Source organism: Poecilia formosa, unplaced genomic scaffold, assembly GCF_000485575.1.
Source record: "Poecilia formosa unplaced genomic scaffold, Poecilia_formosa-5.1.2 Scaffold393, whole genome shotgun sequence".
Taxonomy (NCBI): Eukaryota; Metazoa; Chordata; class Actinopteri; order Cyprinodontiformes; family Poeciliidae; genus Poecilia; species Poecilia formosa.
Window position 1 is genome coordinate 20,408 of NW_006800332.1, and position 18,687 is coordinate 39,094.

The window sequence follows — 18,687 nt, forward strand, 5'->3', positions numbered from 1 at the left end:
AGGAGACACACAGCAAAAAACTTACGCCGAAGGGGGAAAAAGTCAAATTCCACCGTTAGATACAAAGTCCAACACATTTTTTTTAAAGATACATTAAAAACTGTAACCAGGAGTTAGTTTGGTTAAGTAAATTTAAATTAGGTAGCTTCGCTATGTTCATTGAAAGACATAGCACAAAATAAATAACTAGTACATATAATTTGGATTTCAATAACAATGTGCGCTACTGGAAAAGGCAGAAGCTTGTCTGAATATGTCTTTATTTCACATATGTACTCATTTTGTTTTTTTGTTTTTTTATTGATTTAGACTCTTGGTGTGACACCAAGTGTTCAAAAAGCTTTCAAAACAGAGCTGGTCTAAATCAGAAGCGAACTAAGCAGCTGCTTACTTCCCTCCTCTTACTAGCAGGGGGTGTCCAAGAGCATTCAAACTGCCACAATTTTATTTACTTATTAAAGTCAGAGTAATTTGTTACTAGAACAGCAATACTGAACAGTACCTTTAAAATGGTATGGACATATTATTTGAAATTAATTTGAAATAATTATTATAAACTAACAAATTAAATAATCTTAATTAATTTTTTTGAAAGAATACTTGAGCTATGGTGATTTATGGTAGTTGGATGAAATCAAAATTAATTATATTACAACACTGTTAGAAGCAAACACATGTGGCTTTAAAATGAACCCAAACTTTCTTTGATGTAGCCTCTAGAACCATGCATATGCCCTCATATGAGCCTCTGTTTGCAGACCTTATCTCCCCATGCAGCCTCCATACATAAGAAAACGCAGATGATCTGTTGGAACAAACTCCGCTTCTCTCCCTGTTCCCAATCTCCTGGTCCTGTAATTATGTCTAAAGGGAGAAGGTGTTTTCTTTTCCCAGCCTTTGTTAGTTTACTTTCTCATGGGGTGTAGTGCTTTATCTCTCAACTGTTGCATGTGTTTCTTCAAAAAATCCTTTGAAGTATATATATGTCTTTATTTGGTCTCCGTAGTCAATTTCCTTCTTACATCCATCATGTGTTCATCAAGCATTTCCTCTAATCTGAAAAAGGAGTCATTTTATGGCACATGAAAGAATATGCAAGGGTAGCATCTTTTTGTACACTGACCCTGACATGCTCTGCACTTTTATGAGCTTATAATGAATTTTACTATTTGTCAGCCTACGCAGGAAACCAATGCTGTGAAATTTAATATATGACAAACAACCGTGAAGGGGGAAAAAATTGTACAATACATTATTCCAGAAGTAGGCATTTCCAGTCCTGGTACACTGATGTCTTGCATGTTTCAGTGGAACTGCTTTGCTGTACCTGATTTAAGCATTTAACTTATTCCTCATCTTGTCTGAAGTTCTTCTAGATGCTGCAGATTTCTTATTCAAAACACGTGGACACAAAGTGAGAAAGGGAAAAAACATTCACAACTTCACACCCTGCACTCCCCTGAATTAATTTACTATTTGATTCATTGTTTTTTACTGCATAACTAAAAGAACCAGCAGAGAAACCTAGACACCCCTTACAGGAACGCTCTCCATCTCATTTTAGGGCATCAGGTCAGGAAAAACGAGCGCCGTCCCTTCAAAGAAGTTTGTTGTCTAGCATGGGTTCTCCTCGCAGTTGGATGTGCCCAGAAAACCTCCGTCACGTATGAGGACTTTTTATTTTTAAATGTAGCACTCAGAATTGTTGCTGCGTGCCAAGAAGAAAGCCCAGCAGATTTAATTTCAGAAGTGGAGCACTATGTCTTCTTCCATGACTCCCTTAGCAACGCTGTGAGGTAAACGTTGCATTCACTCTTTCATAGCTAGGACGGAAGAGGAAATTAGATGTTGGAATCCAAAGTTTAGTAATCAGTTGTCTCCTTTTTTCCAGCTGCCTCAAGCAGTGGTGTCCAGATGTGTCCCTGCTCGACATGAACTAAATTAATTCTCTGAATTACCTTTTCCGTGCGTCCTCAAGTTGTGCAGAGGCCTTACAATGAACCACTTACAAATTCATGGTTGTTTAATCAGGAAAACACTTTAATATGCTGGACAATGGCCCCTAAGAGCTCGTGTAGGACAGACAGCACTGCCACAGCGTAAACCTAAGGAAAAATACCAAGGGAGTGACACAGTCGGGTTTTGGTCCCTTTTCTAAATGAAGAAATGAGTAAGAGGTCAGAAAATGAATTCTAGTGAGGAAGGGATCACATTTCCCAGTAAAGGAGCATTGAATTTTAACAAAGCATTGTTTTTTTTTTTTTACTTAATGAGAGAATATGCTCACAAAAGTCTGCTTCTCAGGTTGTTACCTCTTTTGTATAAATTAATCACCTTACTGCATTATAATGCTGCATAAAATGGGTGTGTTAATAGATGCTAAACTGTTCCTTTTCGCATCGTTAACTGTAAATCAGGACAATGACAAAATCAACACTGCAGCAAATGCAGCTATGTTGTTCATCTTTAACCAAAATATATGACGTAATAGTTTCCAACTTCCCTTTTTGAGCTGGTGGTGGGTAACGATACTGACCTGTAGTGAGTATTTAACCTCACATCTTTCTAAAGAAGGATTGCAAAAGCTGTATTTTGCAATCTGTTTTGCAGTCTGGTGCCTCTTACCTGGGTATGCAAACACACCATTATATCATGTGACACATTGTGTGTACGAATAAAAGGGTTCTCTGTTTGGTTACAGTCGCAGGTTCTCAGTTACAGCAGCAGTCCCCTGACTGACAATCAGGGCTCTTCCCTGCTCACTTACTTTCTGGCGTCTCTGAACAACAAGAAACTTCTTTTTTTTTCTATTTTTCTATTTTTTTGCTTCTGGGCACCAAAAGGTAGATGCAATCATTGTAGAAAATGTAGAAGCTTTTCTGTCTTTTGATTGTTTTAAATGCACTGAAAAGGCGACGAGATACTGTCCAGTTCACGTCTTTTATTTAAGGTTTCACATACACAAGTTTTAACTTCTCAGGAAGGAACACAAACATGTGAGACTGGATTGCACAAGAGTTTAGAGATTCTTAGCTGCACAGTTCCTGCTTCTCCACCTCTAAATGAATGCAAAACATTACCTGAACATTTGTCTTTGCATGTGAAGCTGCAGCCCTGAATGGAAATCTCAGTCCAACATTGAGTCATATTTTACACACCAGTGAGACAGCTATAATATCTCTGTGAAACATGTCCTGCCAAGCCCATGTTTTTGTGTGTTCTGTGTGGTTAGGCATGAGCAAAGGAATTTAATATAAGATTGCTGTGCCAGGTACAACCCAATGCAAGGTGTGGAGAGCAAAGAAAAATGACGGTTACGTATTAAGCACAGATTTACATTGTAAACAGACTGTAATTTCCTTCTTCTGTCTTGACTTCTATCACTTCCCTTATCGTACTGATCTGACATTAGGTTGGCTCTTTTTGGGAAAAGTTTAATCATGGTTGCCATAGCAAATACACTCCATTGGAAAATGTTGAGTCACAAAGCAAAAGTATTTCAAAAACATGTCTCCCAGGAGTTTCAACAACACGTTTCTGCTACAGACTTCAACAACAAGCTTCGCTGGAGTCACAAAAATAAATCTGTGTATTGAAAAAGTTGCAGTTTGCTCTTATTTTTTTTATTTTATTTCAGATGTTTAAGCAAATTTTGGCAGCAGACAAAAGCAAATGGTATAAATACAAAATCCAGTTTTCTGATAATAATGGCACTCATTTATGAAAAAAGTTACCAAACCTACCTGGAAAAGTAATTGCACACCCCCATGTTAAATCTTGAATTAACTGAAAATAAAAAAAAAAATTTGGAAGCTGATTTCAATCTTCCTTCAATCTCTATGTCCAGGCCAGACATGATTGATCATGCTGACATCTAGCAAAAGTTCCTGACAACAGGAAGTATGGTTATAAAAGATAAATAAAAATCTCAAAAAGCATGTCATCTAAAGAAAAATTTAGGACATCCATCAGACAGTATAGACAGGGTTGCAGTGTCATTTATAAAGATTTGGGACTCCACTGAATCACAGTAAGAGCCATTATCTAAAAATGGAGAAAACAGGAAATAATGGAGAACCTTCTTAGATGAGGCCTGCCAAGGACAGGAGCTCATCAGCAACTCAATGTATTTTGTAATCTTCTCTCACTTTTTGAACTGGATTACATGGAGAATATATCAAATGTACACCAGAGGTTTTGCACGCACAACTCAATTCCTCCAACTGTGCAGTTTGACCTCGAACAGTAACAGTGTGTTTCTTTTTAGAAACAATTGTGTTGCTAGTCACATGTTCAATTGCCAGAGTCGTCAAAACACCACACAAAAGACTAAAAAGATTAAAAAGGATGGTAAGCGCATCATAACTGTAATTCTGTCCTTGCAACTTTTTTGTTGTGTGATTCTGTCAAGTTATAATATGTCTTATGTTAAAATTCCATAGTTATGCAAAAGAGAGTTTCAAAAAAAAATTTCTATTGTGTCTGGCATTTGCTTACTGAAAATGCATCATCACAATTTTGCCTATTAGCTTTTACAAACTGGCAAAAATTGGTGTATTCCAAATAATCATTTTATAAAGCAAAAGACATTACTTGAGGAAGTAATGTCCGTTTAATTTTTAACTGAATTAGAAATCTGTAACATTTTGGAGAATCAATTCTTATCAGTTAACCATATTGACAGATAATTTAATCATTTAGAATAAAATGATGTTGCCACTCACAAAATGCAGTCTTAGACAAACTGAAATCATCTAATGTTTTGCTGTTTAAAAAAAAATTGTCCAAAACCACCATGAATAACAATTTTGTTGTTTATGACAGACTGCACAAGCAGAAAAAGATATGGTTGGGGATGCTGGATCTCTAAAGTTTCTTTGGCATGTAGAGCTACTTGTGGCTTAGCCAGAAAGAAAACTCCAGTAGAAAGGAATAAACACACATGGCTTGAATGAAATGACTATCAGTCGATAAAGAAACGTTGTTTGTACCATAGGCTCCATAGCCTTCATGGCCAAGCCAACAGACTGCAGTCTTGTGGGTTAGCCCAAGTTAGCTTGGTTAGGGGTTTGTTTTCTACAGGCTGATGGTGAAAACAGCTCCACCCAAACTTTCCTTCTCAGCTTAAGTCCTAGAAACAAACATAACTGTTAGCAGCAGCTATGCATAGCTAGCAAAAGTCAGCTTGGAAATCTGGGAAGCTGGTCTTTACAACATCAGCAGCAGTTGTTGATGCTGTTGGCTTGTCAACAGCTGTCTTGAGGAACCTGTAATTACAAAGATCCTTCTTCAGAGTTGTGAATAAAACCAAAGTCAACGTTTATTTTTTTGGCAAGGAAGCGTAACTATTTGATGCACAAATCAGTGACCTGTAACTTTGGGTCTTTAGCTCCTTTGACCTTTCTCCACCAGCAAAGGAAGGATTCATGTGGCACACTTTGTCCTCTCCATTATATTAGCACCACGGAAAAAGAACGTTTTTGTTCTAGTCGTAGTGTTTTAAGGATCATGACATCACAGAGTTTCCTTCCTGAATCTCCTCCTCTTTCTGCTCCTGGAGCCAGAGTAGGTTACGATGCAAAGTATTGTTGAAGTAAAAAGTTACACTAGCTAGCCTTATGTATTCAGTCCTTCATGGTTGGAGGTTTAGCATGGGGCCCTTGTTAGCATTCCACCATTTTTTTTTTTTTTTTTTTACAAATAACATCTTCCATCTTCCTAAATATAAGGGAACTGTTACCAATAACAGTGCAACAGAACCTGACTTTAAAATCTAAGTTATCCTATATAGTGTTCATAATCTGTGGTTAAGAAGCTAACAATGTGCTAATAAGAGCAACATGCTAATAGTCTGCACAGTGCTGTTTTTGTAGCAACTATTTTTGCAGTGTTTTTGTCTTCCTCGTGCCAAAATCAGTCATTGGAAAAGGAAGGAAATTTTGAAAAAAGTGCAAATACTATGTAATTTCTTTTCAAAAACATATTGTAGAATATTATCAGTTCGTTTCTGTCTTCAGTGATATGTGGGATGCACCGATTACCTTTTTGTGCCAAGAGCGAAGCAATGCAGTCAAGTTGAGACCACAAGCTTCCCCTGTGTAATAAACACAGAATGATGTCAAGTTTGGTTTGAAAAAATAGGAAGGGAAAGCTGGATGTTTCTACTCTGAGAAATTACTGTGAAGTAAACTCTGCAACTCTAACCAGCTTTCTAAATAACAGGCTTATTTAGACCTGCAAAGCAGCTTTCATGTCAGTTTTAGTGATAGAAAATTCTGAATAGACTCAAATAAAAACTCTCAAGCACAGAGAAAGTGAAAGTGACCCCTATCCTCGCCCTCCTCCCACACCCACTGCATACCTTCCCTTTTAGACAACCATAATATATACGGTTGGTTTTCCACATCTGTCTGTGGAAAAAAAAAAAAAAACATGAAACATCCTGAAATTACTGAAACATTTGTTTAAACAGTCATGCAGGGTATCACGTAAAAGATAAAGCAAGATTTTTTTTTTTTTTTCATGTAGGAGGATTTTGGTTCTGTAGCTCATTTACATTTTACTGTGAGACTCAGTTGGACCAAATGCTTTCCCTGCAGAAAAACACTTTTTGCTATGTTTCAAATTGATGTGTAGCAAGATGAAAAAGAATCAATGTTTCATAATGCACAAGCTCTGATTGTTTCTATTGCAGTATAGGAAAAAAAAAAGTCAAACTGCTTCACTGGAATAGTGTGTTCAATCCCACATACAGCAATGACTGCTGAGCTATTTTCCAAAGTGTACAAAGAGATACCAGCTGATGCTTTCGTCATAAAACTACGTTATCCAGCAGGTTTAACGTTTCATCCATTTAGCACAGGGAAATGTTTTTTCTTAGCTTAAATAAACAAGCATGTATTTTTACCCCCCACATTAGCTTTTTCTTGAGCGTGACTGAAGCCTTCTTCTGTGTGTAATTCTGCCCACATTCAAGGTCTGTCATTCAGTAACCAAAGCTGCACCCACAGGGGCAGACTTTGATCAATACACACAAATAGACTCAAACGCACGAGCTAATAAATGGAACCACGTATTCACAGTCATGAACAGTCAAGCATTCGACAATGAAACCCAGACAGGAATAACAGCAGAGGGAGTTAGCATAGTGAATGCACAATAAGTTAAAGACATTCACTACTGTCACGCTTACAGGTAAGCACGCGACGAGCTCTGCAGACAAAGAAGTCATAATTACACAAATGGATACAGTGCATTAAAAATACAAATTATGTGGCTGAACTGTATTTTGTTACGTAATGAATGAGCACTTTCAAATAGTTTCACAGGATTCTTTTTTTTTATAAGACACTCTGTTGGAATTAAAATACGGCAACATAAAAAAAAGATTTAAAGGCTTTTTTATTAGAAAACTTTTATTTTTTTTATGAAAGTTCTATTACAAATACAAATGTAACATTTTCTTATAAATCTAAAACACTTTGAACACAAATACAAAATCTGCCACAAAAATCTGAAATACGGGCATTTTAACATACTTGTTAGTTGGAATGCATTCACAAATGAAAGAATAGAGCACAGGCTTACAAGGACATTTTGCAATCAGAATGGGTTTTCAGATCTTACTGTGCACTCCCACATGAGTTTCAGGGCAGGTGTGTACATGTAGTTGCTTCCCACTGATCAAATCTTTGGCTTTTAGACAGAAGGAAAGAAAAAAAAATCACATTCTTAGCGTTTAATATGAGAAATTTGATGTGACGTATTACGTAAGTCTTAACGTAAAGTACTCTGCTTCTCATTCAACTTGCTTGGGCTTAATTCTCAGGTTACTTTAGGACTTTAAATGTCCTAACAAAAGAAATAAAAAAATCTCCAAAACTTGTCCATTTTTAGCAAAACAACATGACATGGTCCGGGAGAATTTAAGGAAAAACACTAAGCTTTTCCTGACACGTCTAAAGATGACTGGTAAAGGGATCGGACACCAACTAATCCCTACAGCAAACAGGACAGGTGTGGCGGAAGAACGACACCAGGCTTAACACAGAGTATTTTTCCACAAAAGGAACGGTCACCAAATACAACAGGGACTGGTTAAGTCAGGTTTGACGACCAATTTCTAAGTTGGACTAATTAATCCAGTTGAATATGTGGAAGTTCAGTTTGTTTGTTTTTTTCTTTTTGGTTCAATTATGTAAATATATTTCTGTGAAATGTGATATTTTGCAACAAAAGAACACAAACAACCAGAGAAACAACAAATTTGTGAAAAAAAACCCAAAAAACAAGTGTTACTTGTAAAGTTAAAGACAAAACTGACAGATCAGTATTTTTATGTTTCCAATCTCTGTTTTGTGTAAAGCTTTGACCTCTAAATACCAGTTTTAGCTGCTTAAGATTTCTCTAAGTGCAGAAATTAACATAAATAGCATATACTCTATGAAGGGAGCAACTGGTGTTAAAGAGGATTTTACAAATACTTTTAAACAAGTGAAGTCATAATCACATTTTAAACAGACTTTTTGATCTTTTATTAGAGATGAACACAGTTAGCATGGCTAGCAATACTAAACCAGCAGCCTCCACATGTACTCACTGGAGAAATCTTTATCACAGCTTTGAGATTTCCAAAAAACTGCCAACATTTCTTAATCCACCATTTCTCATGACAGACAGAGGTTGAAAGGCGTTCTGAAGGATTAAAGAGTGCAACGTTGGTGTATTACATTCAGCCTTCCTGTTACCTTCTGAAAGTATTGCTCCATCTCGCTCTGTCGCAGCCTCAGTGAACTGCACACAAGTGTTGTCATGTTTCCTTTTTGGTAGGTTCTTACATCTCCATGTTCTGACTTCATTGTTAAACAACTCACATACTGAAAATAGCCAACCGAGTCCTCTTCACCGGTAACAGCACCTACATGAAAGAGTGTTGTTGTAACCTGGACTTGTTGGTGTTTGGGTATAGTCACCGGTCAGCGCACATCAAGCTGGAAATCAATCAGATGATTAATTTGTGTATCTCTACAAATAACTGGAGATATTTCCATGTTAAAAACAGTCTTTGGACAACTCACGAAATGTAACACACTTTGTGTGGCTCAGTATTACAGCAAACATTTGTTCTGCTAAGAAGATTCATGTGTAAACCAGCAGAAAGCTCCAACAAAAGCTAAACATACTCTCCACATTAGCCAGGCCAGCTTTAAGTCCACAATCCAGTTTGTCACATAAGCTATGGGGTTTTGTTCGAGTTTGATCCACCGTTTCATTTCCTCAAACATTTATGGACCCTCCAAACAGGAATGCTGTTTTACTTTAGAACTGCTTCCAAGCATTGAAATTCATCTGAGATCTCTACAGAAATCTTGTTTTTTATTTCCCCTCCAAAAGATTCATATTCTTCGTTTTTCCTCACATTTTCATTATCTTCTCACTTTCACCGCAGCGGCACTTCCTTCAGCAAGCCTCTGCTTAGCAGAAGAGTGCAATCCAAAGGTGCCCTTAGAGCCTCCTTCCAGGACGTTTCCTGATGGGATCTCATCAGCATTCCTATCTCTGTTTGGTCCTTCTTAGTCAGAGTCACCGCCATCATCATCATCCGAGCTAGGGCCTTCATCCTCGGAGGAGCTTGGGTCTCCGGTGCTGGGGTCTGAGATCATGCCATCTGAACTGTCAATCTCTATGGATGTCTCTGACAGGTAGAGGTGGACGGCCCTTGATGGGTGGCTGGGATAAAGTAGGAAAACACCAAGACCAATAAATACAAACACAGAAGGAGGGTACAATGGATTAGCATCAAACTGGGTTGGGCTGAGAAAAGTTTGGATGCAATCTGTTCACTCATCTGCATTTGTTTTGGGTCGGAATCATTTCCTTCCTTCTCAGAGTTTTTGAATGAATGATTTATTTTGAAGCTTGAATAAATATGATCATAAACGATATAAGCAAAGAAAAAAAAAAAGAAAAAGAAGTGATTTTTACTTGTGGTGGTGAGAGTTAAAGCAACCCTTACAGAAAGATCTGAAAACCCAGCAAACTGGAAGAGAAACCTCCAGTCCCCAAAAAATAAAAATACAGCACATTGTTTGAAACAGACAACCAGCTATTAGAAATGCTACATAAAAAATGACAATGTAAAATGTTAAAAAAAAAAATCAGTCAATAGAAAAATTAACTGCAATTATTTGTATTTTTGTACAATATTTTAAGATGTAAAAAAATAGTCTATTTCCAACAAGTGCTTACAATCAGGTGTAATTATTGAAAGACACTTTTTTATCATATCACAGAAATAAGAACACAGTAGCAAATAAAAACACAGTAACATGACTTCAGTAGTGATTTCGAACAGAAATGGTCAGTGGCTTTGTAAGTGTTGACACCCCTGTTATAACTCCAGGTTTTAGGAGAAGAGTTGAAAGAGTTGAAACCATCATAAACCGTTGCAACAATTGTAAAATATTCGACTTTTCAATTTCAGCATTCAGTTTTCTTTGGTAGGAGTAAGTGAGCATCCACCATCGTAACTTGGCAATATCTGCACTGGAAAAGCTCTTCAAATCTGTAAGACTCAGCAGTAGTCAGGAACCCTCTTCAGGAACCTCCTCAGATTTTTATGTCCAAACTATAGCTAGGCAATAAAAATATTTTCTCTCATTAAGCTGCTTTGCTGACTTTAATGTGTGATAAAAAAATTTAAAAAAACAACAACAAAAAAAACACTTTATCTTAAACTCTCGGGTTTACTTTTTTTAAAAAAAATCCTTTAGAAACCTGGAGATTTTTTAAAGATGTTTAAAAAAATTAAAAAGAAAAAAATAGAAGAAGAAGACTAGTGCTGTCTCCCAAAAATAAACCCCAGCTCTTGGTGCTACCACTGCCATATTTCACAGTGGGAATGGTGTAATTTTGGTTGCTTTTGTTGGCAAGCCTGGTTGTTTTTCATCAGAAACAAAGTATTTTACTCTTTGTCCATAAAGAATACAAGTTCCATCCCATGCAAAGAAAAAAAAACAAACAAACAAAAAAAAAACAAACAATGCTGTGAGTGTTTTCACCCTTATCTCTTCAGAGCCTTTGTACAGTGTCTCTCTGAGAAGACTAAATGCTGAAATTGAATAAAGAAAGTGGATTGAGTGCTGGTTTATGTGCATATATGTACATGCATAGAAAATGTTGATTCATGATGATAATATTTTTTATCTGGCATTTTAACAGGGGTGTGTAGACTTTTAACATCCACTATAAGCAAAACCCCAGAGGTTAGATCAGACAGTCACCACATACCTCCACTGAAAATGATCAGAGCTTTGTGCAGGGTTTTTATAAAGTGATCAAATACATTTTCACTGGAAGCTTGGAAAGTGCTCAATGTTTCTATTGTTTCTTGAAATAATACACCAAACACGTGTCATGCACTGCACTTGTACAATGGGGCTTGGATTGTATTAGTAGGGAAGTAAACAGCAAGAATACACCATTGTTCTACATCTTCTTCATCAAAACATTTACTCCAAACAGGAAATGTGGCTGGAGGCCCATTTAGCTAAACAGGAAAAGATGAATCGATAAAACAGTTGTTTCTCTCGAGAAATGAAAGGCGCATAGTAATTCCACAGAGGCTAAGCAGCAATATGGCTAAAGTTCAGCATCGAGAACTTTCTATATAAAGGCACATTCTTCCTCACTTTCTGTCTGACAACAGCTGCCTGCTACCGGTACAAATGTGGGATCTGAAGGCAGGAGTCGCATATGGAGGAAGAGAGAGAAGCATGAAGCAGGAAAAGAGCCCAAGAGGGAGCATAGCATGCCCTGATCCCCAGAGTCTCTCGCAGAGGAAGAGAGAAAGCGTGTGAATCTTCTGCTCCTCTTAGTCCTCCCTCTTCATCTGCTAGACTTCATTGGTCTTACCACGCCGTGGGGTCTTTCCTCTCTTTGCGGGGAACCTCTTCATCGCCCTCCAGCTGCCTCTGTCTGTGTTTCCTCTTGCATCTCCTGCAGGACACGATGACTATGAGACAAAAGACCACAGCGGCGATGCCACCTCCAATGGCCAGGACCAGGTAGAGAAGTTCGTTGAAAGAAGCTGTGACAAGAAAAAAACACACGAATGAAAAAGACATGGTGTGCAGGTGTAGAAAAATAAATGCAGCATTTGTTAACATTAAGGTCAAGCAGAAAATTAGCACCGGATGAGCCATGAATAGCGGTTTTAAAAAAAAACAAAAAAAGCAATGGGATAAAGCCTTGCTCTCCCTTAAAACCTGTGAGACAAGGCAGATGTAATCATTTTAGTCCCAAGCTTGAAACAAAATAATTTTATAATAATTGGAGTTATACAGCAGATTGTCTTTGTAAGTTCCCAGTTTTGCAGTGGCCAGTCGCACATATTGTTTCATTTATTTTAAAATTAAATTATTTTTTTGCCATGTACTCACAGACAGATTTATGCCTAGAGTGCATTTTCTGCAAAATGTCAGGTGCTCACCTGTTTTGACGACACGAAGACGAATCTCCCCAACCGGGCCATGAACATCAGGAGGATTCGTCACCTGGCAGGTGTAGGTCCCGTTATAGATGAACTTGACCTCCCGAAGTATGATGGAGGCATCGCTCCCCATGATATCACCAGCCCAATGGACGCGCTTCTTAAAGATGCCATCGGGAGGCAGATATGGTTTTTGCTGGTAATGAAAAATCTACAAATGGAAAAATAGTAAAAAAATAAATAAATAAATAAATAATAAAAAAAGAAGAATTTATTTTATTTTAATGAGTGCAGACTTATTAGGATGTGCTGCTTCTTATTCTCTCAAATCTCAATATACAGACACAAAGGTACATAAAGACAGGCTGTCTTAGATGCTCCATTGGGAGCCTTATGACTCACCACCTCCTCCTTTGGTTGGATGAGGGGGTGGCTGCACCCTGACACAGCAATGGAGGTGAGAGATTTGTTCTCCCTTTCTCCTGCTCAGACACACACACATGCACGCACACACACACACATGAACTCACACTATCCACTCGGCCTCCTGAAAGGGGTTTGAAAGTCCAGGAGACGATGACAAGTTCAGGGTTGATCTTAGCTGAACTGTCAAATGTGCATTTGAGACGAACGTCTGTCCCATTGACCGCCTCAACATCCCCAGATGTGTAAACACGCATTCCGCTCACCTGCAAGACACCTGCAAAGGCACATGTAGTGAAATGTTTACATTCAAAGCTAAATACCATGAACAATTCAAAACAACAGACGGACCATGAATGTGTTAATCAGCTCTTTATGCAATGGAAAAGTGACCACATTCATATCTACCTGCTGCTGCAGCAAGAAATTGACCAATTGTAAGTAAGAGCAAAGAGGGAGACTGGCACCAAATTTGCTTGACACTGGTGGCTGATGACACAAACTCCCTGGAAATGAGCTAGCACTTCTACCCACATGCATTGTCCAGAAGCATGCACACACTATGCATGTAGTGGCCTAGAAACACATTTAATTATTGCTGATGTACCACCTGGCAATCACACTCCCCCTCTCCTGGAGATCACAAAAGAAGCGACTGTTTTTCAAAGCAGCCCACTGAGAAAGCAGGCTTGCGGCTATGGGGAAGTTTATGTGAGGGCTGTCTGGTCAAAATCACCAGGGCTATTAATAGAAGGAGCCATATATGCTCTAAGAATAGTGGAAGGCATGTCTAGCCTTATTAAAGCCAATGCCCAGGAGAACAGTAAGCTGACCGTCTGCCAAGCTGCAGCACAACTCAGAGACTTGGTTTTGTCATTGTCACCATCACTCTGTGCATAGAAGCTCTGCAGAACAAGGTGAATAGCACATAATCTGAAGATTTGGGAAGAAATTACAAGTATTTATTTGTGCTGCTGGATTATAACCATGTTGTAAGAAAAGATCCCCACTTCCTGAAAAGAAACGCGTACAATAAAAATAGTCTGCATTTTGTTTAGGAAGGCATTTAGACGGGTTGCTCACAAGACCATTCAACTTTAAAAGGCAAAAAATCATCCATAAATTTGGTATTCAACAGTTATTATCCAACAGCAAAGGCTTCCATTGCAACTGGCAGTACAAGAAAGTTCTACTGGATGCATTTGTAGCAGGTACAATGGAGGATGTTGCATTGTGATGGCAGTATTTTCCTGCTATGGTGTAGCTTCAGGCTGTGCAGAGAAGTTGAACTAGAGCTGATGATGCACAGATGTTAAAGTGAGTACCTTCGAGTCCTTGTCTGTGCTTTGACAATTCGGACTTTCAATAGGACCTTTTGCCAATAATTCCTCATCCCTCTTTTGGTTCACCCTGCAAGATTCTTTGTCTTAAATACCATTGGAAATATTTCTGAATGCAAGGCAAACAAGTTTTACAAAATATGTCACATCCAGACCATCGATATAACCCAAGATCAACTCTTCCACCAGGAAAACACACACATCATCGATATATGAACATATTTCCAAAGTGAACCAAAAAACAAAAAAAAAAAACAGCTGGACGATTCAGTCATTTTTTGTTGCAAAATGTATTTCTAAAGTAGATCTTCTGGATGCATGAGATGGACTGGAGGAGATTAAGAAGCAGTTCAAGAAGGATGTGTGATAATTCAAGGCACTCATTTATGTTTTTATGATGGTTTAATCTGGTGCAGAATGCCAAGAGAGCTCTACTGTTCAGTCAAGACTCATTTAAGGAAAATACACGATCCCTTAGTAACTCTAGCACCTTTCCATAACTCCACTGCAATTTCTGTACCTCTTCTTATATTGTATTCTTGCAATCTTCCCTTTGAATAAATGTATCCCTTCATGCACAAGAAAAACTTGTTTACTGTACTGAATTTTTGATTTGGTACTACAGTTAATGGGGATATTGGGTCAGAAGCAAGCTCTGAAAATATCAGTAAGGGACTTAGCGCTCTTAGGCTGCATTTTCAGCTTCTTATCAGTGTTTCCTGTAGACAGGGAGGAGAGTGAGAGGGGCTCCCTCACGTCATTAAAGAGACCTGCTACTCTCTCATCGCTGGGGCCATAACAGCACTCTGTCAGCCTAATGTGTTTTAAATGAGCCTGATGAAATCTGGGAGTAGGTCAAACAAGTGAGCAATAGAAAAACTGCAAGAATCCTTTCCATCATTTAGTTAAAACTCATGTGGTGTTCTGGATAAGCAGGCATCTTCTACCCCAACTTCTTTTGGCCTTTCAGCTACCTTGTTGTCAGTAAGGATGCTCTGAAGTCAGTGGATTAAATTGCCAACATGGAAGATGTTCATTAAGCAGATATCATCAATTCCAGCTCTATCAGTCCAGCCAGTAATAACTCCCTCCTTAGCTTGCATGCAGGTGTGTGTGTGTGTGTGTGTGTGTGTGCGCGTGTGCACGCACGCATTTGCGTCCTAAATCCATGTTGATAAGTTCAAAACACTGAGTACGGATTGAATTACCCATTTTTCATGAAATTTGAAACCTTTTTTGTTAAGGTTTACCAGAAGAAATAAACAGCACAGAGGAATGGAGGATGGTCAAGACACTATTTAACCGTCCATCTCAAACAAAATATGTCAGCCCTTTACAGCATTTTGTTTTATAGTGATGATTTGCAGCAGATTCAACACTTTGAGGAAATAGAGATATTTAAACATGTGCTTTTGAGATTTACATTATCAAGAGTTGTAGTTTGTTAGAATAATAAGTAAAACATCTGAATAAGGGACTCATAATTTAAATGTCATGCAGAATTTCCGAAAACAAAACCCGGGCTGCAATTACAACGACAATTTAAAGTGAAAGTTGAAATATACCTAATTTTTTTTTTTTTTTTTTGAGAGAAATAAAATTTACTGAAATAATTTCAACTTCTCTGACTAATACTATGACACTGAGGTATCTGTTTACACAATAAGTGACCAGTGTAACCAGATAATGATGAAACAGGTGATATTTTCCATTCACACAACAAAGAGTGTAGCATTTATGAGCTGGAAAAAAAAAAAACACGGAAGAACAACAACAACTTCACCATGTTGGCTGATGTTGAACAAAAACCACCTGCTGGTGTAAACAACATCTTTGCAAACTCTGATAAAAGCAGAGTTTGGTAGTTTACCCAGGTAACTATAATGAGTCATTTACAACAGCACATTAAGGACTGAATGACCAGGCTATCAAAAGTGGCAGAGAAAAGTTAACATCTGGACCTGCTAGAGCCACAACAACATCCTCCCATTTCAATATAGTAAACACATTTCTACCCTAGCTAAATGAAAAAAGTCTGCCATCATCTGCATGGTATGTCATCCAGCTGTGACTGCTATTCACCTGAACACATACACTGTTCAGAGGTCTGACTAATGTCACTTTTTAGCCTAAAGTCGTATGGGGCATATGTATTTAATCCTCAATGATTAAATACAGACTGTGTGTCCAGTGGTTTTGTAGATCTCATCCTGCAGAGCATATGAACAAGCAATAGAGGTGTTTTACAGATGGAAAATGTCTCTAAGACATTCCAAGAAACACAAAGAAAGTGATTTATTGACTTTGAGCACTGGCTGTTTTAGGTGCATACTTTAGGTTATACACAAGAAATTCCTTCTACAATGCAGAATCACAGAAGCACTGGGTATAAAGAGAGGAATGTTGGTTATTTAAAATCACTTCATACTTCCATAGACCTGTGGACACTTCAATAAAGTAATTGGCCCCGATATTAGCAACTTTATCCTACTTATAGTTTGCAAATCTGGGTGTAAAATTCACAAGTATCCCAACTGATTGATAAATTACTTCTCTTGGAGGCACAGCTTTTAGAAGAGCCTGAAAACTACATCGTGCTAATGCTGTGGAGCGTCTCATTAAGCCTCATAGATAGCTCCATTGAAGCCTGCCGCCAAGACTTGTTTACTCATGAGAAAACTGGATTAATCTCTGCAACGTCTGCTCCTCAGAGATCACAACCCAAAGTTAAACACATTACTTTTAACATTCTTGCTCAGTGTTTAAAGACCACAGGCAAGATTAGCAAAGCGATTAAGTAAAATTTAAAATGACTTCAGAGCTCATGTTTACGTTGTCCGTCATGTCTACCATTAGAAAGTGCACTTCCAGGCCATTGCACTTCATTTCCCACTCCTACCTCAAGTCCATTTACAACATACAAATTGAAATTCCCGCCCCCCCAATCTCTGAACAAGAATACAGCGCAATGCTTTCAACAACACTGTCCTTTGACGTAAACTGAACTGGTTGGGAGTTAAGGTTAATTAGGGCTTTTCGAAGGAAAACATTTAATTAGCAGAATGATGGTGCTTTCTAAACTATGGTCAGTGCCCTGGTTATTCATTTTTCCCAGTGGCTAAAAGTACAAGAACATTAATTAATCAGTCATTAGTAGGAACTAAGTGGCATGTCATTACTTGAGTAAGACCATAAGGATAATAGAATTTGAGTAATTTACTCAAAGAGAGAAGAGAAGAATGGTCAAAAAGATGATTAGCTTATAATAGTATTTGTTTAATAAAAGAAAAATAAAAGGATAGAAGATTTGTCTGTTTGCACTTTTAGAGCGAGCTAGCATAATTATACTTGTTTTTTTTCTGCTTATTGCCAATGTTATTGTTGTATTTCTTGTTTTGTTTTTTTGTTGTTTTTTTTTCCCCTCCCTTGCTAATCTAGGTCACCGACTTGTTTATGAGTGAATATCCTGTCTGGCCAGAGCTGAACACACCCAGCGTCCAGAGGTTATTTCTGCTACTTTTTAATCTCATGTTGGCCTTAGAGGTAAGAAGGTCTTAGGATAAGTTAAAAAAAATACCAATTTATAAAAAAAAAAAAGAGGGTTACAAAACTAACCACCAATTAAAATACATAATAATGTGCAACATTTTTTACTTTTCCAGACCAAGGAAACAAGGGTGAAATGGTAAAAGGTAAAGTGAAAAAGGACAGATAGAAGAATGAACACATGGAAGGAAGGAATTAAAAGTAGAGAGAAAGGACAATGAAGGGAACAAGGTAGGACATATGAAAGGATGTAAGAAAGGGGGGTCAAAAGAAGAAAGGACATGGGAAACAAAAATCACAGAAGGAAGAGAAGATGCAATGGACTAAGGACGGAAAGGTTGAAAAACACAAAGGACTGAAGGAGGTAAAGACAAGAAGAAAGAAGGAAAGGAAATGGGGAAGAGGAAAAAAGGAAACAATTTTTTAATTGCAGGGTTTCCATTAAGCAAATTTATTTTCATATTTCCACTTTGTGTAATTGTATGGTCAATGGAAACAACTACTGAAAAGGAAAGAAGCTGCTGATGAAAGAAGAAAGAAAATGTTTTTTTTTCGTAATGGATAGGGGGAAAAGTCTGCAATTACAAATATCTCTTTTCCACATTACCCAGACCAAGAAAATGCATCAAATTCCATACTTTTTAAAAATGTGAAACTGCATATAGGAGCCCTGTGTAAAACAAGTTGATACTCACAGTAACTGCATTTTATGAAAGTAGCTAAGATTAGCATCTCAAATACAAACACTGATTTGCTCAGAAAGTGTGTGCTTGTGTATTTGCACATTCTTGTCTTGCAACTGCAGATGTTTAGAGTCACAAACAGCAGCAGGAATACTTGGAAAAGGTCAAAGTACATCTTTCCTCGGTGTGTAACTCAGGATGCTGA

At 37.8% G+C, this 18,687-nt stretch overlaps 1 protein-coding gene across 1 annotated transcript in view; it reads right to left on the reverse strand.

Moving 5' to 3' along the window:
- Positions 1-8,603: 8,603 nt before the first annotated feature.
- LOC103154611 (myelin protein zero-like protein 2) overlaps positions 8,604-18,687 on the reverse strand; it is a 23,896-nt gene continuing 13,812 nt past the window's right edge. Inside the window, exons 2-4 of the mRNA XM_016662870.1 lie at positions 13,021-13,190; positions 12,491-12,701; positions 8,604-12,088 (exon numbers count right to left, since the gene is read on the reverse strand). Of these exons, the coding sequence (XP_016518356.1) occupies positions 11,910-12,088; positions 12,491-12,701; positions 13,021-13,190 (560 nt within the window). The 3' untranslated portion in view covers positions 8,604-11,909. The remainder of the gene's footprint in view (positions 12,089-12,490; positions 12,702-13,020; positions 13,191-18,687) is intronic.